Here is a 26,364-nt window from a genome sequence, read left to right as displayed (position 1 = left end):
CTAGGTGACGCATTATTCTCGCTAACACATTTGTTTACGTTTCATTTAACTTGTAACCATAACTGAATATGAAAGAACGCGGTTTTTGCCGCTAAATGTGATTCTAAATGTTTATAAACATTTGAGATAGTTTAATAATGTGTCAATTTCCAGTTTTACCAATTTTTAATGTGTAACACAAACATTTAGAAATGGATCCGTCTGAGTTAGAATTTTTGGCTGAACAAGAGGTAGTTACAGTAATTCCAAATTTTACTCATGGGAAGTTGTACTTAATCCGTGGAGATTGTGGGCCATTCACCCCTAGCATTCCTGTTCAGGTTCCTGTTTGGTTAGCAATTAATCTTCGTCAAAGACAGAAATGTAGGATAATACCTCCAGAATGGATGAGTGTTGAAAAACTGGAAGAGATCAAACAAGAGGAAACAGATTCTACTATTTTTACACCGATGCCTAGCAAACATTACAAAGAAATTGCTCAGTTGCTTTTCGACGTAGCAGCACCAGACATACCAAATGCTGATGAAGTACAAACTCTAATTAAAGACATATGGGATATCAGAATGGCTAAACTGCGTAGCTCCGTTGATGCATTCATAAGGAGCGAAGAATCTCATGCTCAAGTGGATAATTTGACGGAATTCGAGATAAATTTTGTACGACCACTCCTTACAGCTGCTCTCTTTCAGTTACAGAGGTTCAAACAGGTAATGAATTACTTTGTTATTCTTTTGTTAACTCAACCTCTAGCTTAGATACATTTAATGAAGTTTTAACATCATGAATCGCTTAGAGCAAATGATTCAAACTATTGTGCATTTAGAACTTTTACATCTCTGCGTGAAGCATGGATTTTTGTTCTTTTCTACATCTGTAATGTAAATACAATCTGCTTTCTTAGTTCTTCTCATGGACATGAAAAGCTCGTGTTTTGTCATTATTATTTAACACAGCTTATGTATAATACTGTAAAAGCTTGATACAAAAACTTATAATTTTTTTTAAAGTTTCTTTCTACATATATATATATTGAAAAGTACTATATATATATATATATATATATATATATATTATAAAGCTAATTTTTTTAGCTCTCTCTCTCTCTATATATATATATAAAGCTAATTTTTAAGTACTTTTCACTGTAAAAAGCTTTAGTAATAATTTTAAATAATAATATGTAATAAAGCTTTTTATAATACTCTCAATATGCAATAAAATATAAGAGATATTTTGCATTGTTCCTGAAGTTGAAGTAATATGCAGTGAGAATTAGTTATAACTAGAAAAGTGAAAACTTTAAAAATTTTAATTTGACATTGCAACCCATCAGGGCCAATGTAACCAATGTGACTGCATCAAGCATCAAAATGTAAACGGTTGTAAGATGATGTTCTGTTTGGTATGGATAAGATATACATCTTGAGCTTATAGGATAGAATTGTTTTAATCAATAGAAATTTTAAAGAATGCAAAGTTATTAGCATTAAAAAACACATATTCTATATAGATTACAGTGGAAAAATTTTATCTCGGATATTGCATGCTCTACTATATTTCTTGCAATGTATCCATTCTTCACTTGTAGGGAGAAAAAAGAAAACAGTTTCCTTACCAATCATAAAGTATTAGACAAATTCACAGAATTAACTATAAAAAAAATGATACTGTAAAAGTAAAATATGTAAAAATGAATTATGTGGTATTATGTCAGGAATTAGATCCTTTTGAATTAGATCCTTCAGCTTATTTATTGTCGTTTAAGAAATTAAGCCTGGAAGTACTAGTAAAAATTCCTATTTTTTGATGCTAATGCCAGCATAAACAAAATGAAAAATTAACTATTATTTTAAAATAATGATCATTGCTTGTGTATTAATTTTTTTCCAGCATATTTTCATTACAACTTCTACATTGAAACATATATATATATATATATATATATTCTTGGAGAAAAGAATTGAAGATAAGAAAAAATTAAGATTATTAAAGGTAAAGGTGTAGAGGGAATATTTAAAAGATCTTAAAAAATGGAAATTTAGATAAGTCAAAAGGTGTTCTGGGGGATGCAAGACGAAAAGTGGGTTAAATTTTATATTGAATAATTTTTAATGCAAATTCATGTTGTTTCTGTTTTTAATGTCCTCCTGTTGTGCAGGTCAAATCAGTGATAGAAATATAACAATGAAAAAATGAGGATAATAAAAAGAAATGAATGCCTAAATGTCAAACCTTTTTTTAGGGGGAGGATATAATAATAAAATTAACAAAAGGAACTTTTTAAATAGGCTTTGATGTACAGTCGTTTATAAGCGTATTCCATTGCCAATGTCCCCAAGTTATAGCAGTTTTACTCACAATACATAAAAAGCTATAAAATTAATACATATAGTAAACTTCTGATTAACTTCTTTAATAGTAGTGACAATGTCCATGGTTGGTTGAAATTGGCTAAAAATGGAAGGAAAGAATAACCAGTATTATAATTAGCAGTAAAATATAAGTAAGAATTTATCTGTAAATTTAAGTAGTTTAATCTGGAACGTAAATTCATTTGGATATATAAATTAAATCAGCATTCAAAGCATAAAGAGTGTATTATTAATAACAAAGCATAAATAACAGCAGAAATAAAAGGAACCAAAATATTAAATGACATTGAAGAGCAATATTTACATGAGAACTTAAACAATAATTATTGATTTCAGATTTGTGTAAAAACATCAGAACTTTTTTTAATGGGATTTTTTTTTTTTTTTTTTTTTTTGATTGATTATCTTGTAAAGCTTCTCTTTCACTCAGCAGATTGTCCTCTTACCTTTCTAAGTAGCTGAGAAGGATTTAATTAGAAATTGAAGTTATTTATCTAGAAAAAGAAGATTAATTAAATCAGTATTCAAAGAATTCATCTTAAAATGCAAGATTAATTGCTACATTGTTGTTTTCTTTGTACAGCAGGTAGCTTACTTTTGATGAAGGATTTTACAGTTTTATATATTCCAAATTGTGAATACATTTGTGGATAAAAGCAATTCTTAAATATTATAACATCATCTGTTATCACTGTTGTTGTCCAACAAGTTCTTTTTATTATTTATTTATTATTTTATAAAATGTAATTACGAATTTACCCATATTTTTAAGTAGTTTAATGTGGAACATAAATTCATTTGAATATATAAATTAAATAGAAATAACTTCATTTGGTTATATAATTAAATAGAAATGGTCAGCCCTCTCCGATCCATTTGCAAAATAATTAAAAATTGAAAAAAATAGATGAAGAAAATATAAACTGTAAGATAAAATTAAATAAACATCTACAACTGAAAACTATCAAAATATAGAACTAACAAAACTTCTTTCAGTGAAAGCAAAAGAAAAAAAGAGAACTGCTCTAGTGAAAAATCAAAATTATCCCTGACCTTCAGAAAACACTCCAATTTCTTAGTTGATAACCAAACCTCCCCTCCAAAAAATCAAAAAAGAAAAAACAGAAGAACTTACTGCAGTAAAACAAAGATACAGTTGTTGGTCTGGCCCTGGTGTTTTAATGCTCCCCCTATGGGCACACCAGATGTTCATCGTTTGATTTTAGGCAGGATTTCAAGGTAAAAATTTAAAACTAGTACAGAATAAAGAGATCAGCATACAGCTAAGAAAATAACATAGAAATTTCTTTTCAAACAATTTATTTTATATCCTAAAAAAATCTGGAAGATTTCTTTGAAAAAATAAGGGTCTTTAAAAAATAAATATTGCTAAAATGTATGGACTGGTTTGTGTTGTGTTGCCATCTAGTATAACTAAAGAAGGTTAAAAGTAACCTGTAAAGCCTTTTCCATTCAATTTTCCTGGGAATGTTTTGGGTGTGCCCATACTGGGCACACTGTGCCGGAAAGGGTTAAAGGAAATGGCAATTGAAGGTATAGTAAACAAGAGTAAAGAGGTTTGGAAATGCATTCTGAAAGAGGCCTATATAGGATTGCCTGATTATACCCCTCCAACCCAGGACAAGAACTGTGTTTTCGTCAGATTTAATGGCATGAATCCTCCTCTGGATAGTAAAAAACTGCTTTCATTACTTTAAAAAGTTAGCAGTTGATTTGTTAAATATCACTTCAGAAGATATGAAAATTTCTGTTAGACTAAGAATCAGAAACTGTCAACAAGATATTCACTTATCTTGTACAGAAACAGAAAAAATTGGTTTGTAAACTTTGGGGCTGAAATGGTCAGGCTAAAAGAAAAATCAGAACAAATGCCTGGTATAGACAAAACTGATTAAATTCATTGTAACTTGCTTCTGTGAACCCACTATTCAAAGTGCATTTAATTGTGTGGATGATATTATAAAACATTATTAAATGTTGATAGCTGAAATGCTGTGAAATTTTCATTCTTATTAAACAAAAGTACATTTTAAGTTTTTGTATCAGAAAATCCCTCTCGGGACATTGCTAGTAAAGATTTTAGGGATAATTTATTTAATAGGTGGATAGTTCACTAAAATGCTTTATATTATAAGAATAATTCTGTTCCTGCGAATAGTTCCTGATCTCCAAGTACATGTTAATAACCTTAAGGCTCCAAACTAATACTTCAAGGATTAAATAAAAAATCTACATCAAAATGTCATGCTGATGATATTGAATTTTCAGTTGTTAGCCAAAGAAAAATATATTTATACTGATTCTCAGAACCTCCTTTACCCTGAGAAGCTAGCTAAGTTTAGCAATTAATTTGTTTAAATGTTGATAAACTGCGTGACTCGGGCATGTCACTATTTGGTGCTTTACTTAAGTAATCCTATCCCAGAAGATATAATAAGAGTATATACAAAAAATATGTAATAACTTTTTGTGAAATGATATAGTGAAACATATATTAACATTTAACAGATTTAAAAAGTTAACTTTTCTGTTAATGAAATTGTTGAACCCTTTACAGAACCTTAAAATTTCCTTCTGCACGCACAGAAAAATTGAATGAAAAAGGATTTATAGGTTATTTTGAATCTTCTTTATTTATAATAGATGGCAGCTGAACACAAACCAGTCCATATATTTCAGCCATGTTTAGTTTTTTTAAAATCCTCATTTTCAAAGAAATCTTCCCCCTTTTTTTTTTTTTTTTTTTTTTTTTGATGGGACATTTGGTTATCAACTATCAAAAATATTACCTATATTTTTGATAATATAAATATTAATTATTGGGGTGATTTTCTGAAGGTCAAGGGTAATTTTATCACTTAGCTGTTTGGTTTTTCACTAGAGCAATTCTCTTTTTCTCTTTCGCTTTCGTTCAAAGTTTCACTAGCACTACGTTTAATAGTTTTGAGTTGTACATGTTTATTTAATTTTGTTTTATAGTTTATAATTTCTAATTGTAGATATAATATTAGTTTATTTTTTAGGATTTTTAATTATTTTCCAAACGGATCGGAGAGGGCTGACCATCTCTGAAGCACTAAAAGTGCTACACGAATTGCTTTCAGATAGGGAATCTGATACGGATCCCGGTACATGTGCAAAACATGCAATATTTTGTTGTGCTTTTTAAAGGTGGTGTCACTTTCTTTGAAAAGTACCACCATGAAAAAAATAGACTTAAAGTGTAAATATCATATACCCAAGTTACTTTTTTTTTTCATTCATACGCATGTAATCATCATGTAACCAAAAAAGAGCTTTTATGAGAGTGTATAGAGTAGCAGGTCTCCCCATGGCACACCCTGGGTAATGCCAAATCTGCTACGGTATTCAGAATCTAGTGTTTTTTAACTCTCCGAGCGTTACGGGTTTAGGCCTGAAATTTCAAAGTTCCTCGAAATGTTATAAATAAGTGGTATTTTCTTGATTTTAATTAACAAATGATTCTCTGATTTTGTACCTTAATTCCTTTTCTTCCAGTATACATCGAAACCGAAGTCAGATACATTAAAAGCTAGCAGAAATTTTCATGTGTAATGAATATACACTGGTGTGCAAAAATTAAGGACGAGACGGTTTTTTCAATATAGCTTTGTACAAAAGCTTTCCAAATCAACACATTTAATACCGTAAGATCCCCAATACGTAAGGACATGAGTAATGTAAGCAACACTTACTAAAAGAGAAATCACAGAGATAAAAAGAAGCTTTATTGAAAAAGTAGCATGGAGCGCAATGCGACCGAAGGCCGAAACATCCCTGTGATGGGTGTCCAGCAAGAAACATCCGGTCTTTAATAGGGGATATGATCTCCCCTGACTGGCTAGGCAGGTTTCACAGCGTCTGCCCATGCTGAGAATGAGGGTGTCAATGAGTTGTTGAGGCATTGCTGCCCATTCGTCTTGCAGCACCAATCGAAGCTCCAGAATTGTTACTAGTGGTAACGTACGAGCTGCCAAGCGACTGCCTAGAAAATCTCATACATGCTCAATGGGATTGAAATCCGGAGATCGTGTCGACCAATCCATACATTCAATATCCTCACTCTCTAAGAGCTGTTCGGCAGCTACTGTGCGATGACATGGTGCATTGTCGTCCATGAAAAGGAACTGCGGACCCATAGCGCCTCTAAAAAGACGCACATATGGAAGAAGAATCTCGTTACAATAACGGGTCCCGTTAACTGAACCTGCGTCAAAGATGTGAAGGTCTGTATGACTACCAAGCATGATGCCTCCCCAAACGAGAACACCGCCGCCTCCATACCTGTCCCTTTCAATGATGTTCGAGGGATGATTGCGGCTTCCCCACTCTCTCCAGATGAGTATGCGATGAGAATCGCCACTCAGACTGAATCTGCTCTCATCTGTAAAGAGTACTCGTTCCCATTCATTATCTCTCCAATTCCGGTGTTCCCGGCACCACAGAGTAGAGGTACACACCGTACAGGGCGTCGTGCAAACAGACCACCACCGTGCAGTCTTCTGGCCACAGTAAAACGCAATATCGGTCGTCCAGTCGCCTGTGTTGTGTGTCTAGCGATTTCTCCCGCTGTCTGCCGCCTGTTTCTTCTGGCCTGTAAGGCAATATACCGGTCATCTGCGGGTGTGGTTTCTTGTGGACGACCACTACTAAACCCCCGGATATCTGTTCCTGTAGTTGGAAATTGTCTCCAAAGTCGTTAAACGATGCTGTGAGCAATTCCGAACTCTGCAGCCACACTTGTCACACTGCGGCCTTCCTCCAACTTCCTAATGATTCGACCTCGGGTAAAAGCATCCAGATGTCGTCTAACAGATTGATTATTCGCCATTTCTCGCTGAGGCAGCAACTCGGTGTGATTTTAACTGCTATACGGCGTGCAATCTCTTTGCCAGAAATACTGATCTTACACTGACAACATGCTTTATACTAATCAGACACTCCCCCATTACGTCTACCTGCATATCTGCGCATGTGCTACCGTACATCACCTTACTTAATCTCCTGATTGGTCTTTCTGTCCGCTCTGCCTCTTCGTTCAGCTGATATGCTAATTTTTCGACTTCGTCCTTAATTTTTCCACTCCAGTGTAGAAGGCAGCCTTCTGTACAGAATTTTCTGGCCATAATACTGAGAGGGTTAATTATAGGCAAAATCTCTTACTCTTTTACACACTTCCCAGCAATGCTCGTTTCAGCACTCTTTTTGAAGCTCTGTTCAATCCCACAGAATAATAACAATAATAATAATTAAAACAAGTGCTATCTTCACAAAATTTTACTTGTGTACTTCTCAAGGCCTAATTAGACTGCCTACCTTTTTTTAAAATCAAAATTTCAACTTTAAAAGGTAGCATGTCGGAAAGGGTTAAAAATACGTATGTTACGTATGTAAGAATGAATGTACATGATGTTACATCTCCATCCTTGGTCAGAAAAGTTTCAGGATAATTTTCTTGATTTTTGAATTTGCAGTATTAAAAAGGAACAAATGTTGTTTTTTATGTTACCTGGTATGTATTCTTACTTGACATGACGTTGGCTGTCTTTCCATGCAAACTTACTAGGTGGTAGGGTTGTGCTTATCAATACACTGTTCGGATTGTTTTTGTATTCATTACGGTGACACAATGAATGCTGATTGTAAGCAGCAAAGAGTGAATGTTAAGTTCTGTGTTAAGCTCAGGAAAACCCCTAGTGAAACGTTAAACATGATTAAGCAAACATATGCAGGCGAGGTACTTTCAAGAAGTAGTGTTTTTGAGTGGCACAAAAGGTTTTATGAAGGCGGAGATTCAGTGCAACACGATCCCAGAGCTAGTCTCCCGTCTATAGCACATACTGATGCAAACGTGAGCTTGTGAGGCAGTTATTGCAAGAAGACTGTTGTGTAACTATGTGTATGATCTCAGAAGAACTGAATTTGAATCATGATGTTTGTCATAAGATTTTACGTGAAGATTTAGGGAAATGGAAACTTAATGCAAGAATCCTCCCTCGCTTACTAACAGAAAAAAAAAAAAAAAAAAAAAAAAGAAAGAAGAAGAAGAATTTCTGATAAACTATTGGATAGAGCCAGATGTGATCCCACATTTGAGTCAAAGATTATTGTGATTTTCTCTTGTTTCCTTGAGTGAAAAAGTGACTGAAAGGAGAACTTCATCAAGATTATTGCAGACATCCAACAGGCTGTGAGCTGTGACAAATGCGCTTGCATGCACTGCAGTTGAAGTTTTCCCTGTTTGCTTCCAAGACCTCCAGGAACATTGGCAGTTGTGTATAGATAGCCAAGGGGACTACTTTAATAGCAACTAAGATCGTTACTTTAAATGTAGTTTTCTATTTCTTATGACCTTTGTCCTGGAACTTTTCTGACAAAAGATGTATAGTATCACATTAATTATCAGAATTTGAAATTATGTAAGATTTTTACTCCACTGTAGCTTTCTGGACTTTGAAATGGGGTTGCAGTCACTCATGGAATATATAGAATCATATTTCCAATTTGGCAAATTGAAATTGTTAACAACTTGTTTGAGATTTAAAAAATTAATTCCTTTGTTGTCCTGTCTACAAAAAATGATACTACTCAATTACTATATGATGACACCATTGATGATGAAATCTTACAAAAAGCATGTAAATTTACATTAGGTTGCATTTAAAATAGACTGCAAATATTTGAAATATTGTACTTTTAATTAAAGGGTTATTATTGTTTAAAAAAATTAATATGTTTAATTTATATGGAGTGCTTCTTGTATTGATCAGCTTGGGCACAAAAATACTGCGCCTGGGACTGTTGAAAGGACATTTGATTAAACGCAATTAAAAATAGCTGTAATTAGAATGCTTAATTATTATTTAAATAAGAATTAATCATTCTAATTAGATAGCATTAATTAAGCATTGCTAATAGATTAAGCATTCTAATTAGATGATTAATTCTATTGTTGATGTATATGAACTTTAAAATGTATATACAGTCAAAAGTCGTTAATTCGGACACCCATAATCCGGAATGATCTATAATCTGGACCTCAAAGCTAAAAACTTTCTGCGCATGCGCCGCGTTGGCACATGCGCCCAGGCGTTTTACGCGTGAGCGTAAGACCTTGACTACTGCACATATGCGTGTGCACAAGTGCAGAATACGTTTTTGCCTGCGCGTTTAATGTATAACAGACGGTGTAAGCTAAAATTACCTAATTATCTATTTCAGTTAATGTTAATGATTGCATTGTTCCTTAATCTTCGAATTGGATCCCACTTATTATTTTTTGCAGACTGTAAGAGCAATTTTATAAAAGTAAACTTGAACTTTCGATTATGTCAAATAGAATTTCCGATGCTGGAACTTCCAAAGGATCTACAAAACGAAAGTATGTTTCGATGTCCAACAAACAAAAAGTGGAATTGCTGCAAAAAATGGATAAAGACATGAAGAATGTGACAGAGAGGTTAGTGAAAACGAAAAAATTTCGATTGACGAGTTAGTCGGTATTCTCGGCACAGCAATTAACGGGACTTGAACAGCAGAACTTCGTAACTGAACAAGAAATTATGTCTGTTTATAGAATTAAAGAGAAAGTATTATCACATAAAATGAAGCAACTTAAACAACTTACATTGAAAGAAATGTTTAATAAAGTAAACAAATAAATATTAAGCTTTTTTTTTTTTTTTTTTTTGTAAATTTTGATACCCTTTAGATCATAATTGTTCTTTATTTCATAAATTACGGTTTCATATTTTTAATTTTATAATTTCTGCATGCCATCTTACCAGATTTAAACTGATGATCTATAATCCGGAATCGCCGAAGTCCCGACGAGTCCGGATTAACGACTTTTGACTGTATATTAAACAACGAAGGTTAAAATATTAAGTGAAAGCATTTTTTGCATTGATGTCCTAATATGCATTTATACTTCATGTATTGAAATCAGCTTTCATTGTAATTTAAATTGTTTCTTTTTTAGGCTGCATCACTTTCTCAAGGTGATAGTCAAAGTCAGTCGGGCAGTTTTCAGTAATTCTGAACAAGATTTGTCTCCAGTATTCGCCAATAGGTTTTATTGGTTTGGAAATTTATATATTTATTTTGATAATTGAAGCATATCAGATTCACTTCATCATAAAACAGCATTTTGCATTACACTGCCAAGGCATAAGTACTGAAAGTCAGTTGTGTTTGAAATATAACTACTTATTGAAACTTGTAAATGCCTTACTTCAGTATTTATGTATACCCAAGTTTTTATTTTATCAAAGTTTCAGATTTCAATAAATGCTGTTGTACTTTTACTGAAATAAAATGTTGATTTTTATGTTTCAGACTTTATATTTTTAAAAGGGAAACTGAAGTAATTGTAATAATAACTAATTTTTAAAAGAACATTTTGATATCATTATAGATTGATATCATTATATCATCTTATGATTTTAATTTTTTTTTCCTTCATGACCTGTGGCAGCATAATTTTGTAAATTAAAAAAAAAATTATGCCATATCAATCTTGAATTGAAAACAAAACCATTTAATCTTTCTAATAATTATTTGATTTTCTGCTATCTGCCTGGAATTTCTTTGGCATGCAGATTTAAATTAAGGATTTTAAGAGTAATAATTTCTTTTCAACTTGGAAAGTTTTTACTGTTGTTGCATCTTAAAAGTATCTTAAATAGTAACATTTTTCTGTTTAAATTTTGATACCATCGAAACATAATATGCTTAAGCACTTACAAATTAAATTTTTATGAACAATTAATTCCTTTTTAATGATGCTACTACATTCACTGGCAACTGTTTGATATGAATTTCAATTATGTTATATAAATAAATTTCATGTATAATGTATCTTCAAAAGTTTGTATTAACACTGAAAATATGTCTTATTACATCTATAATATGTGTAACTACCAGCCTCGAAGTATGAAAATTGAGAGATTTCTGGTTTTCTTTGCGCTGTGTGGCAATGCCATTTTGAAAGAACTCCAAATGATTTTAAAAAAAATCCAATTTATAATGTATGGTTCAGGTTACTGAATTATTTATAATATGATTCTATAAAATATATTAGTTTCATTGGATATTCTAAAGTCTTTGATTAATTACATTTTGTAATTTTCCTTCTCTTTTTATACTGCAAAATCGTGAGTAGAGAAGGAAAGTATCAAAGTCTTATTTCTCAGTATAAGTACTTTTAAATACACTGCCAAGGCTCAGTATAAGTACTCAGTATAAGTACTTTTAAATACACTCGTCGGGATTATAAGTACTTTTAAATACACTGAAATAAAATTACTAATTAATTATATTGTTACGTTTTTCTTTTCTGACACCTGTTTTTATGTTATTTTCTTCCTTCACATTCCTATGGATTTGGAGTGAATAATGACAGTACTACTTGATGAAGTATCGAAACATACTTTATTTAGCCACTATTAGTCAGGACAGCTCCAATAATACGTTTACACAGTCATCGAAGAATCGAAGAACTACAATAAACATGCTGATGCAATCAGTGATGCAGCCTCCAGGTTAGGCTATCACGGTGGAGACAACTTCACAGCAAAGCACTAGAGTACAGCTCCCAACTCTGCTTGGTTGTTCTCGGAATTCCAGATACTCTCGAGACTCCACACTACAACTTGTGATGCACTCAACGACACACAGAGCACAGCTCCCGACTCTTTGGTTCAGTCGTTCCCAGAGCTCAACACGCTCTCTCGACAATACACTACGAGACTCTTTCAGTGCACTCAATGACTCAGTCGGCACATGCTGCTCCCCTGTCAACTCGATCTTCTCCGCAGGGTTTGACTCGCTAGACAAGAGACCAACTCGATACTAACTATCTTGCACTCTAGGTGAGGCACGCACACTCTGACTGCAGACCAGCAGGGTTTATATAGCTTTCGGCTTGTGTTCCATGGCATATTGCCAATTTTGTCTCCAAATGGGTGATTTCTCGCCAAATTTGGCAACCCTGCATTCCCTTGCCATAACCCTAAAACTGCTTTGCGGGGAAGCTATCTCACAGCGCCTAGACATTTTGTAACATCGCCCCCTCCCAAGGACTGCAAGTCCGGGGCAGTACAATACTCGTTCAGAAGCATAATTCGATACAAACAAAATGTAATAATAAATAACATAACTAAAAAAACAAATATTTACACTATATACAAGTTAGATACACAAGTTAAACACATCACAATTTTAAATTATACAAATTAAAGTTAAGAATGAATTTCAGTCTCAGTCTTTTCATTAAGTTACACCCTGGTTAAATATTTTTCCATTGCAGTTCTCAGATGTATTTCTGTTTTGCATATCACAGTCTGAAAATATAGTCCTTTCAAACTTTTCATCCACAGGAAGATCTGAAACAGTTTCTTCACCACTCTGTAGTTCATTCTCAGACATACAATTCACCTCGGAATTTTTAGCAATTGATACATGCTTATTTTCCTCCGTTTCCTGGGAACCAGTTCCGATGTTTGAACCAGGGTCGCGAATAGAATCCAATCCTTTACAAGCAGAAGTATCCGGGTTTAGAATCAAGTCCTTGTCTGTAAAACTTGCACCATGAGACACACACGTAGTTTGCGAAGTGGACGAATTTACTTGAAATACTGGAGCACTCTTCGTAAGTTCTACATCAGCTTCTCCCATCTCTGCATCACAAGCACTTTCAGATGGTTCAATTTTTGCTAACTGAGACTTTGCAACTCTATTATCAGTTTTGACAAACTTAAAAGTCGCATTTTCGTTTTCTTCCACTTCAGGTACTTGAGAATCAAAAGCTCCTTTCCCGTTTTTTTATTTCTTCATTTTTTGTTCTTTTTCTTTAATCCCGTTAGATGTTTCATCCTTCATTTCTTGATCTCTCTCAGACAGTTCATTAGCTACTTCTTTTATTTCTTCATCTTTTGTTTCTTCAGACACCACTTCTGTCATTCCCACATCTTCTTTTATGGCTCCAGTTTCTTCTGCAAGCATCACTTTTATCTGTGGGATTTGGTTTCGCACCTTTTCTTGGCCGACATTTATTTCTTCTCATCCGGTGTTCTTCTCTTCCAGTGTGGCTTTCATCTCCTTCAGTCCGGCTTTCATCTCTTTCAGTCCGGCTTTGATCTCAGCTGTCATCTCTTTATATCCAGCTTTTATCTCATCATATCTGGCTTTCATCTCTTTCAGTACGGCTTTGATCTCAGCTGTCATCTCTTTATATCCAGTTTTTATCTCGTCATATCTAGCTTTTATCTCAGTCAGTCCAGCTTTCATTTCTTCATATCCGGCTTTTATCTCGGCTCTCATCTCTTCCTGTCCGGCTTTCATCTCAGCCCTCATCTCGGCTAAGAAGTCCATCAAAGTCTTTGTTTCCTTCGCCATGGCTTTCCTCTGCAGGCGGGTCACTGGCATTCACTTGCAAATCCCACTTCTGACACCAATTATTGCGTTTTTCTCTTCTGACACCTGTTGTTACATTATTTTCTTACTTCACGTTTGTATTGATTTGGAGTGAATAATGACAATACTACCTGATGAAGTATTGAAACACACTTTATTTAGCCACTATTAGTCAGGACAGCTCCAATAACACGTTTACACAGCCGTCGAAGAACTACAATAAACACGCTGACACGATCAGCAACACAGCCTGCAGGTTATCATGCTATTACAGTGGAGACAGCTTCACAGCAAAGCACTAGAGTACAGCTCCCGACTCTGCTTGGTCGTTCTCGGAACTCCACGTAATCTCGAGACTCTCCATGCTACAACTCGCGATGCACTCGACAACACACAGAGCACAGCTCCCGACTCTTCAGCTCAGTCGTTCCCGGTGCTCAACACGCTCTCTCGACGATGCACTAACCGCGATACACTACGAGACTCTTTTGGTGCACTCGACAACCCACTCGGCACTCGCTGCTGTCAACTCGATTGACGAGACACCAACTCGATACTAACTATCTCGCACTCTAGGCGAGGCACACACACTCTGACTGCAGACCAGCAGGGTTTATATAGCTTTTGCCTTGTGTTCGATAACATTCTGAGCTAAACTGATAAGAATTCATTCCAGAAGGTTCTCCATCCGTCCATGGCATATCACCAATTTTGTCGCCAAATGTGGCAACCCTGCCTTCCCTTGCCATTTTATGGTAACCGTAAAACTGCTTTGCAGGAAAGCTATCTCACAGTGCCTGGACATTTTGTAACGATATACTATTTGTGGGGGTAAATAATATATCACAAATTAATGTAAAATAAAATTAAATATAAATATTACTGATTAAAATTTCTTGAATTTTCATAAAAAGTTATATAAATGTCTATAGTCGATGTAGTAGTAGTCTATAGTAGTAGTAGATGTTCAGGTCAAATAAAAGCTGATAAGAAAAATTATGCTTTAAATCAGTTGGGGGTTGGAAATGGAATTTACACACCTTAAATTTCATTATAAAATTAATTTTTTTACTAGGAAATATTTTCCTTAGCTGAAGCTAAAATTAAAAGTGGGAGATTTGTGATCTGTTGGGAGAACTGGGAGCTATGAAAGAATATTATTAAAATACATGGGCTCAAATGCAATTTGTTTTTTATTTACCATACTAGCTATAGGTTAGAGGCAAATAACCTTAAGGAAAACTGCTATTTTGTCTTGTGTCATGAATAGACCTATACTGGAAAAAAAAAATTATTTATTAAAGGATAGTAATTTTGCACAGCCTGAATATTAAGAAATTTTCGAAGATTTGTCATATGTTAAATATTCTCCATAAGTATGAAATAAATGTTAAAATTTCGCACCTTTTAATATTGTTTAATTTGTCAGACTAGATTATTTTGGGATTCAAAGCATTTTTACACTACTTTCCACTAGGCTTTCTGCAAAAATATAAAGTAATTCTATTTGAAAATCCAAACTAGAAGACAGAACTGAATTGAGAATGATAATTTCTCAAAAGTAAATATAGTCACCTGTTAAATGCCGATAAACAATTCTGATACCAAATGATAATGTTTTTAAAATGTGCAAAATCTGGTATGTACAGAAAATGCCATCCAGTTTAAGCTTTTTCTAAAATAATGATATTCAATACAATTCCAAAGTAAATGTCTTCTAGTTTACATAATCCTTTACTGCAAATTTATGAATGTAAATTAAAGGCTGCAATAGCTTGTGAATTTTGCCTTTTTTTTCCGTAAGATAAAATTACTGTGCTAATTACACTAAAGTTCGGCTACATGGATAGCTAAGGAAATGATGAATGCCAGATACCTGAAAATTTCAGATAGTATCTGGTCAGTATAAAGATCTGCTTGTCAGAATAAAACAGTATATGATGTACCTTTATGTAGCACATTCCATTAGTTAATTTAGTAGAAAAAGTTTTTTACATATTTTTCTGCACCACTTTCCTGTTAAAACACTTTGGAATTCTAATTTATCAAAAATGAGACACATTTCACTATGCGGTATTATGTGGTCATGCTTAGCAGATACAATTAAAGCAAAATGAAATGGATTAGTGCTATGCTTCACTACAATCAAGATTAATCTTAAAATCTTTTTGTTCAAGCTGAAGCAAATTAAATTGAGATTAAAGAATAAGGTGTGGTGGTGTATTTAATTATGGCAAAGAACTCTAGGGCTATCTGCCTAAGGGGAGGGATGCCTTCGTGGAGGAATTAAAGAATAAGGAAATCAGGGTTTACAATTTGGAGGCAAAATACTGACAAAGATCAATGTATATCTTAGTAATAATAATGATTTGTATAGATTAACTATGAAATTTATCACAGTACGTTCATGAATTAAGTGGGTTTTATAGTGATGAGGAATTAGCAAAATAGCATTAATTTTACACTAATACTCAAGAAAGGCCTTTTAAATGGAAATGATATATTTTGATGAAAATCAAACAGATAAATATATCAATTTAATTAGTCCTGCATATTTTGAAATAAATACGTTTTGTGTTATTTCTCACAAAAAAATTAATTCAAGAATTTAACAAAACATTTTAACAAAAAATGTGAGGAATGCATTGAATTACATAAGTGAAATTAAAAAAAAAATAACTTCAATAACACTATTAAAGAACTAGACGAAGAGCTGGCATAACTAAGTGGTGAGATAAAAAAATTTATGAACCAAAATAATACGTACCAGTTCATATAACAGCACTGCATCTTCTTTTTCTAATACCAAGATTTTGTTAAGAATTTACAGATGGAGGACAAAATAATGCGAACACCTGTTAAAAAGTATGACGTATTTCACATTTGCAGTACAGCCGTGCCACCTGCAACAGAAATCTGCCACCTAGTGAGCGTGAAAAGGAAAGTATCAGTCTCTCAACAGCAGTCACCTGCGTTGCATGCTTCGATTGAACTGTCTGTGAGAAGTTGAAATGTCAGACTTGTCAGAGTTCCAAAGAGGAATGAGAGTTGGAGTGCATAATTATTAAGTGGAGCATTGGTTATGGAAACAGCAAACCTTGGGGGGTGTGCAAGGAGTATGGTATCAGCCGTTATGACAGCGTACATGAAAGAGGGTAAGACGACGTCTTCAAAGCACAACAGTGGCCGAAAGTCAAAGCAGGCTGATTGGGATAGACGAGTCTTGAAGTGCATAGTAGCTCGAAAGCACAAGCAATAATTATCCGAGATAACATCCGAAATAAACAGTCATTTCCAGGACCCCGTTTCAACAAAAACTGTCAAAAGGTAACTTCATGCTGCGAAAATTTATGGCAGAGTGGCAATTCGTAAACCCTTGGTGACAGAAACTAATGCCTTCAAGCGACGCCAATGGTGCAGAGATCACAAGGGTTGGCCCCCACAGCAGTGGCAACAGGTAATATGGTCAGATGAATCATCATTCACCCTATTTCAGACGACCGGCTCGTTTATGTCTGTAGAACGCTCAAAGAAGCATTTCATCCTGACTGCCTCTTGCCGACTGTGAAGCATGGGGGTGGCGCCATTATGGTATGGGGTGTGATATCTTGGGCTACTTGTTATTTTGCATGGAAGGATCACATCCAATCACTATCTAAGCATTCTAGGGGATCATGTCCATCCTTTTGTTCAGACTGTATTCCCTGGGGAGCGACCGCTTTTTCAAGATGACAATGCCCCTATCCACACTGCTACGTGTATTCAAGAATGGTTCGAAGAGCATAACAATGTAATTGAACATCTCGCTTGGCCCCCCTCAGTCTCCGGATTTGAATATTATTGAACACTTATGGGCATATTTAGAGTACAAACTTCATTCCTGATTTCCACCTCCATCCAGACTTTTGGAATTAGAGACCGTTCTGCAGGAGGAATGGCTCAATATTCCTTTAAATATTGTCCATGACCTTTATGTATCTATCCCATTTTGCATTCAATCTGTACTTCAGTCAAAGAGTGATCCAACCCTCTGTTAATAAAGATTTTCAATTATTTCACAGGTGTTCGTATTATTTTGTCCTCATCTGTATTTAACTATGCCTGTTAAGTAATGCAAAAGAAAAATCTCTGTTTAAAACAGTAATCTCTGTTTAAAAAGAAAAGTCTCTGTTTAAAACAATCTTTATTATTAAAATTAAAAGTTATTTAAGAAATTACACAGGACAACAGAACATGAAAGATCTTTTTTGTTCTATAATCTTACAGAATTATTCCATTTTCCTATAGCCCTTCTTCTATTGCCATAGAAAAATACACTGTAAAGATATCAATCAACTGAAAATTTGAAAAACCAAAAATTAAAAATTTTTAGACTGATTGATAGACTATAATTGTACTTATTTTTAATTTTTTATATCTCAAACTCTTTTATTGTGCAATTATTGCTGTATTAGTATTTGTCTAAATGAAATGTCGAGTGACATTATTTTAGATTTCGTTAGAAGCAACTTAAAAAGAAAATGTAATATAAATTGATTATCACATGCCAACAGAACAAAGTTTTTTGCTATTTTATCAAGAATACATAGTGATGCTGATAACAAACTACAATATTTTGTCAATATTAACACCATGCAAATAAAATTAGCTTCTTTTTTTTCCAATGCTGTTAATGTACTTTAAAAGCAAAAATACTGTTTATTTCAATTCTAGAAAGACTGGGGGAGGGGTAAGAGTATCTGTAGATAGAAAATATAGAAAATATAATTCATAACACAATTATTTCAAAACTTTTATTCAATCACACAAGATTGAAAATAATACAAATGCCTAAAAAATTGCAAGAATGTAAAATAATACTTGAGATTTATTGCAATATAATAGAATGATTTAAAAAAAATTAAAGCTACATGTAACATCACTTGTTTAAACAATGTAATGTCTGTCTAGGCTGTAAAAATACTTTATATTCAATCCCAGTAACTAGATGCTGTGCAAATATTTCACTGAGATCATAGATACATTAAGATAGGAACTTAAAATATGACACAATGCAAATATAATAAAATAGTGCTTGTAAATTAATGACTATAAATAAATAGTTTACAAAACATGATCAAGACATTTTGGAATGAAAATAAACTGTAACACAATAAAATTTTTATAAAAATCTATAACTTATTTTCAATTAATATATATTTTTAGATTGCATGCACATTAAACAATGCAAATAAGTATTATATTAAGCTGATGAAGCAAAGATGCTGACAATTTCTTATGAATGGCAATAAATAAGTTTAAGTGACATGGATTATATTTACCATTGCTTATCCAAACCTGTTAAATATATTATGATAGTTCTGTTTCTAAAAATGCAGTTTTATAATTCCCATATCGAAAAATTTTAAATCTTTCATTGAAAAATATTTGCATTCCAAGTTTCTAACATGCACGATAAAACTTTGAAAAATATTTGATTTGATAAATGCAGTTTTATAATTTCACATTTGTAAGAATAATACATTACAGTAAACTTTAACTGTAAAATTATTAATTTATTAAGAACAGCTATTAATGCAATGTAAACATTAGAAGCATGTAAATAACAAAGCCCAATAATACACACCAGAAATAATAATACAGACATATAATTAAAATCATATTGGCTTGAATTTACAGTATTCCCCCCACCCTTAAAATGTATTTCTGAAAATCACATATCACATTCAAAGAATACATTAAGATAATTTGTACTTATTTCTTAATTTTTACATTTAAGAAAAAATATTTTTTCAAACTCTATTATTTCTGCCATATTGATTTTCTTGTTGAATACTTTCACCAAATCAAGCTCATATATGTAAGATTGCCTTATATTTAAATGCTGCTTTTTCTTCTCCTAAAAATACCTTCAGAATTCTTTTATTATGCGAAGTTACCTATATTCAGCCCAATATGATATACTGATTTATTATTCAATATATATTTAATACATATATGAATGTCTGAAGAAAAATTGTCTTTTTCTTCAGACAGTATTGTACTGTTGTAATTAATGATGAAGCATCTTAATATAATTTTTTACTATCACATAAACATTATTTAGTATAGATAATACTGGAATTTGTTAAGCAAGCATCAAAGAAGATGCAGATCACCTTTACATAAGATTTGACTAGCATATCACCTTCAGAAATGCAATATACAATTCTTATTTTACAATAAATACATGTAATGACAATGTATAATTTAGTCATAGTCATGAACAGAGCTTCTATAATGATTATTTTTATTCAAATCATTCTTAGGAACATCCAGCATTTCAAGATAATAAACAATAATATAACATGTGTCACATATAATATATATGATGTCTGAATAAATAAAATTCTTACCTTTTGAAATTATCCACATATATAAAGATATATGTCATTTATTATGGTCAGTGTTTTCAGTTTACTGCATTTAACTAACTTTTTAAGTTTTTTGTACATATTTTTCTCAACAAGTGATCAGATAAAAAACATTTGATTTTTGATCATATACAAATATTTATTAATAATTTTACCATATTTGAACAAGAATTTGAACCTTGCAATTGTTGAATGGGAAAATAAGCATAAACCATTACACATTGAAGCTGGTTAATGCTTATTTATAACCCTATTCTGAAAATCAAAACTATCAGTGTCAATATCAGTATGTGAGTATCAGTATCAATATGTGAACTATCAGTATCAATATATAAAAAAATATTTTTTTTAAATTGAAAAAGTTCTATTAGTAGAATGACTAATATCATAATATTTCTTTTTTCCCCTTTTTCTCTCTTCCTTCCCCAAGTTGAGCATTTCATGCAAAATGGTTTTAATTCCTTTTTTTAAATAATTTTCTGAAAAGTATCAGGACTAACGATGCCCACTTTCTTCAAGCATGCAATGAAATTTCCTTAAAAATTCAAAATTTTATTTGGAATCTTTAAAAAGTTACTAAAAAATTAATATTATATTCATGAAAGCTGTATTTATTTCAAGCATCTGTACCACAAATTATACAAAAGCAAATTAATCCTCCAAGTGGCCAATGGTTTGGTTTCAAAAACCTAAGTTCTCAAAAGGCCTATGAATATGCGATATTTTGATTATAATTCTAAAATGACCCTTTCATTTTGTACCTTGACTACGTTTCATCTACGCGGCACATTTGTATAATATTACAATTTTTTGGACACGTTTTAAAATGCGTATCTATGTTAAAGATATCATGACTTGCATATATGTATGGCTCAGCGATTTGAAAAGTTTTTTTTTTAACCTTGCAAATTGTCACATAAAAAAAATTCAATGCATTTAAAGAGAGAAATGTCATTTCCATCATGCAAGAGAAAGTTATTTTGCATAAACACAGTATTTTTTTTACCTTGCAAATTGTCACATTTATTATCAAATGTTTCAATTTACTTTCAAATGTTCGAATTAAAAATCTCAGCTTATTTTAGTATACAAATAATGCAGGCTAATTTTTCAGGAGCACAGTTTTTTAGAAAAGCTTATTTATTCACCTGCCCTATGCACAATATAATGGATATTAAATACCATCTGTTCAGAAACACACGGAAAAAAATAAGTAGTGTTAAAATTCACATAAAAAAAAAAAAAAAAAAAGGTTTCTGATGAATGTGTATACTTTAAAAAAAATTAATTTCTGGTAAATTAATATTCCCCCCTCAAAGAAAAAACACCTTTTGCAATAGTAAATTACAGTTTCTACAGCATTCAATATTTCTCAAAACTTGCAAATTTTATTTAATGATTTCAATCACAATTTGTCACCACCATACCAGATTGCATACATCTGCTTTTTTTAATTCTTTTTGTTCAACAGATGAGTCTAAACATTCATTATATTGTATCTTGTATATGCTTAAACTAATGTATAGAACAATTTATACCAGGTAGATTATGTCATTCAACACCCAAACTGCATTGAATTTTTCATTTGTAATAAATGCCAAAGATAGATAAAATTTTTCCAATTATAAAGGTATGGAAATTGCAGTCATATATCTTTTTCATCTCGTTATTGAAGTCAAAAAGTACTTTAACAAACAAGCCCAACATAAATTTATTGCACATTTGTTAACAAACAAATATTCATAGATTATTTACTTGATAATTTGTTGATAAAATAAAATCCCATCTGCTGTAATATTTCTATAAACAGGTTTTTATACAAAAGATTTGAAAACCGAATATGAAATTAAGATTAGATTTAGATGTCAGTAATTGATGAGATTTAAAGAAAAATGTTTTTAAGAAAAAATATAAAATTTAATAAGTTTGCATTATTAAAAGAACTTTATGATAATATAAAAACAAATTCAACAATGAATTTAAATTTGCCAAGTGTACAATTTTGGCACACATAATTATACACACTTTTAAATGCTGACAACAACATTGTAAACATTACCAACTTAAATGTTAAAAACTGGGACTAAAGAAAGAAATAAAAAGACAAGAATAAATAATATGAAATGTATAAATAATGAAAATGCATATAAAATGAAATGTAAGAATAATAAAGATTTGAAAAAGCTAATTTACTAATTTGAAATCAAGCATTGGATCATCAACTATTATGTAAAATGAATTAAATTAATACATAATCTTGCTTGATAATCTTTAGTAAAATTGTAACAATCTGAGCATTTTATATAATATTTCACAATTTCAATCATACATAAAGTAGCAGTTATTTTTTGTGAATATTAAATGTATTATTAAAAAAAACTTTATTTCATTCAATATTTCTATATTTTTTAACAGCATACAAATAAATCAAGTAAAATTAGTTATACTCTCAAAGCAGAATATCCTAAACTTTTTTTTTCTTTTTCACTTAAATAACAGGTGTACAATACTAACATATTTGCATTACAAAGTATTTAAAAATATTACACAATCAAATTTTTCAAGTACTGATTATTTTCAGTCATTAATCATTTGTAATTTCTATAAATAAGAAAACACTGAAAATGAAAATATCTGAATTCCATTTTTAATAGACAAAACATTTACTACTACATATTAGGAGAAAGAAACATTTTTCAAATATTTATGGAATGGAATTGCAATAAAATTCTGAACTTCATATAAATTTTAAATAACAGTAAGAAGGCATGCATTGCATCACCAATCCATTTATTTTAAGGCACAGCAAATCATGACAGAGCATATTAAAATTCTTTTAATAACCAATTTATGCAAACATGCATTTAAAAGATTAGAATATGCATGAACAATCTGATTTTCTCATACAAATGTAAAAGTCTAACATGGTGAATAAGTGCAGTCTCTATCAATTAATGACTTTCATAAAAATGTAATAAAAAATTACCTTACCCCCAAACTTTGTGCGTTCAAATCGCATTAAACATATCCCCTTCATAAACATTTCATTTTGCAAAATATATAACAATTACAAAAGTATGTCCAGCAATATTCCATGATTAAGTACTAGGTCAAAAAATATACTATCTAGCTTTTGCAGTACTCTGAATCAGAGTTAACGATATGCTATGTATAACATTCATTTCTAAACAACAAAATAAGCATTTTTTTTAAACAGTTCAACTTGCTATTATTTATTTTGATTATAATTGTCTACATTACAACTTTGCTTGAAGGGAATGGACTTTGGGTTTTTGCAGAAAATCTTTCCACCAAGGTGCACGATCCAAAGATCCAGGTGTCTGAATAATAGCAGCATAGAGATTTTTATAAACCTGAAAAAGTAAGGTTCATTTGAGCAGAACTGAATTTACATAACTTTGAACTATGTAAGTGATACGCCATATCCACAAAAGTATTTACTGACTTTTACTTTCAAAACTATATATACAGGGTGATTCTAAATTGCTTTTCCAAATTAAGAAGGATGATAGTACCCATTCAGACAAGCAATAATTACCAAAGAAAATAAGATCGCATTTCACTTCTGAGAGGCAGAAAAGAAGAAAGTAGAGACGTATCGAGGAAGGAGAAGGAGACTATCTATCTCCTAAGAGTATAAGAATTAACCGTATGCAAATTTTCGCTATGAAGAAGCAGCATTTTGCTTTTAGTTGGTACTGGAGAAATCCGATCAGAGCAAATGGTGTCCTTGAAAAAGACATATCACCGCTTCAAATATTACCTTGATAACATAGTCTGAAATTTTCTGTGAATGTTACGGCAGAATACATGTACAAAGGATTGGCAGATATTCACTTCACATAAGGTGAAGAGAAAGGGAAGGGACGTGAAGCATGAAGATCATCGGATTCCAAGTCATGCAACCTTTTCCAGTGTTAATTGAAGTCTGCGAAAAAAAAGGTTCTTTTGCCATCTCAAAAAGCAATGCAGGATGTTTGTGAAATGCACGAATGTCAGAAATGAGAGAGCATGTTTTGACTAGATTTCAAGCAGCTCGTTCCACAAGTATGCGACCTGTGGCATACAAAATGGGTATTTCTCAGCTAGTGGTGTGGTGTATTTTACACAAGGAATGCATGCAAACCTACCAAAAAGCATAATCTGTGAACACAGATGATTATCCCTGCCGAGCAGATTTTGGGAAGATGCTTGGAATGAGGAATAACTATCCACGATTTCGTGCATTAATATTATTAAGTGACGAGGCAACATGCAGTAGAGAAGGCATTTTCAACGTGCACAATCAACAAGTTTGGTCTGATAGCAATCCCCACTGCACTACCTCTCACAAACACCAACAGAAATTTTCCGCAAACGTCTGGGCAGGAATCCTAGGTGATTACCTGAATGGCCCTTACATCATGCCAGACCATTTGACCGACACAATATACCATATCTTCTTTGAACAAGTATTTCCCAGTTAATTGCAGGCTATTCCGCTCCCCATCCAATCAGACATATGATTTATGCTCAAGAGCTCCAGCACACTTTTCCATCACGCTCCGCAACCTCTTGAATGCCACATATCCAGCACGATGGATCGGACATGGCGGAATTATGGCTTGGTCTCCTAGCTCACCAGACCTCAACTCACTGTACTTTTCTTCTGGGGGCAGATGAAATCTTTAGTGTACAAGATGCCTGTGGACTCAGCTGAAGATCTCATGGCGAGAATCATTGTTGCCGAAGGCAAAATTAACACAATGCCAGTTCGCCAGTCGTTACTTCCGATGTCAATTGTGGAATGATATGCATGGTCAGCATTTTGAGCACTTTATCTAAGTTTTTCACTAAACTATAAATCTGACTGCACAACTTTTAGTCTAATTCATTCATTTTCCCAACACTGTTATAAGTTTGGAATTCTAATATTCCTCTTTTTTGCCTGCGAGTGTTAAATGCGACCCTATGTTCTATGGTAATTATTGCTCTTGTGGATGGATACTATCACCCCTCTAAATTTGTAAAATCACCCTGTATATTTCAAATTACTGAATTATTTTAAATGAAGCAAATATCCACATTTTACTATTTTTAAAGGGAAAAAAATTGTAAAAGTTACAAAAAGCTAAAATTTTATACATTAGGAAAATGCCATACTCATTATTAAAAAAAAAATGTGTCTCTCATATGACAAAAACTGACATTTAGTTTGAAAGCTGGACATCATATTCAATGGCCATACACAAACTGAACAGCAAAGCATTTCATTTGTTCTTAACTAAAAAAATATCAGTTTTAGGAAAAGATTTTCAACATTAACAGATTAAGTAATGGGCATTTCTATTATCATGAATCATTACTGATCAGTATAATTTTTTTCAAAATGGAGATCTTATTCACAGAATCTTATAGAATTTGTGTTTTAGGAAACACTGTCTGGCTTCAGTATCAGCACCTAGCCAATTAGTAAAATTATTTACATTAGTTAAACATGAAGATTTGTAGTTTAATGAATTTTTTAATGATTACTAACTTATAATTCTGGGGTAAAACTTCCTGAGAGTATTAACTGCTTCCCTTACAATTTTTTTTTCAATCATCACATTTTTAAAACTTTATTATTAAATACAACGAAACGAAACAAATCAAAATATGTAGGTTTTAAGTTGAATTTTTAATTTTTTGAAGGTGTAAAAGCATTTAGTTTTAATATTAGTTTACTATCCCGAGTTATCTCGGGCAAACGAAAAAAAATTAAATATTAGTCTTTGTATGATAGTTTTTGACACAAGGAAGAACACAAAGTGATACCTGACATTCTGTACATTGGTATCTGGTCTCTTTTCTTACTGGATTACAACTGGAATCTCTTTTACAGGAGCACAGAGTACACTGTCTTGTTGGATTTGATTTTTTTAAAAATTGTTTCCCCACCTCTTCATAATCACTATCTGAAAAATCATCGCTTTCGCTATATTGCATCATTGCCATTATTTTGCTTTTTTTCAATGCAAGTATCCTTCTTTATACATTACTTATCCACAAGCCAACGTATACTATACAGTAGGGAAACACATGACCAGTCCCATCAAAAGAAATGTGCAACCAACAAAACT

The 26,364-nt window shown here is 32.3% G+C and overlaps 2 protein-coding genes across 3 annotated transcripts in view; one reads left to right on the top strand and one right to left on the bottom strand.

The window, feature by feature from the left end:
- Nucleotides 1-45: 45 nt before the first annotated feature.
- On the top strand, nucleotides 46-10,745 carry Psf2 (DNA replication complex GINS protein PSF2-like protein). Its single transcript, XM_035375780.2, has 2 exons — nucleotides 46-707; nucleotides 10,396-10,745. Exons 1-2 carry the CDS (start codon nucleotides 192-194, stop codon nucleotides 10,447-10,449), a joined length of 570 nt encoding a protein of 189 aa, XP_035231671.1. The 5' UTR covers nucleotides 46-191; the 3' UTR covers nucleotides 10,450-10,745.
- A 7,863-nt stretch (nucleotides 10,746-18,608) lies between these two features.
- LOC118203496 (peroxisomal acyl-coenzyme A oxidase 3-like) overlaps nucleotides 18,609-26,364 on the bottom strand; it is a 70,848-nt gene continuing 63,092 nt past the window's right edge. For both annotated transcript variants that reach the window (XM_035375781.2, XM_035375782.2), the window contains one exon: nucleotides 18,609-23,616. In XM_035375781.2, coding sequence (XP_035231672.1) covers nucleotides 23,500-23,616 — 117 coding nt within the window. In that variant the 3' untranslated portion in view covers nucleotides 18,609-23,499. The remainder of the gene's footprint in view (nucleotides 23,617-26,364) is intronic.

The sequence above is a fragment of the Stegodyphus dumicola genome, chromosome 3 (assembly GCF_044657685.1).
Source record: "Stegodyphus dumicola isolate Sdum_Otavi_A_Nest chromosome 3, ASM4465768v1".
Taxonomy (NCBI): Eukaryota; Metazoa; Arthropoda; class Arachnida; order Araneae; family Eresidae; genus Stegodyphus; species Stegodyphus dumicola.
The sequence above is the reverse complement of the archived record's forward strand: the minus strand, read 5'-3'. Positions and strand labels throughout refer to the sequence as shown.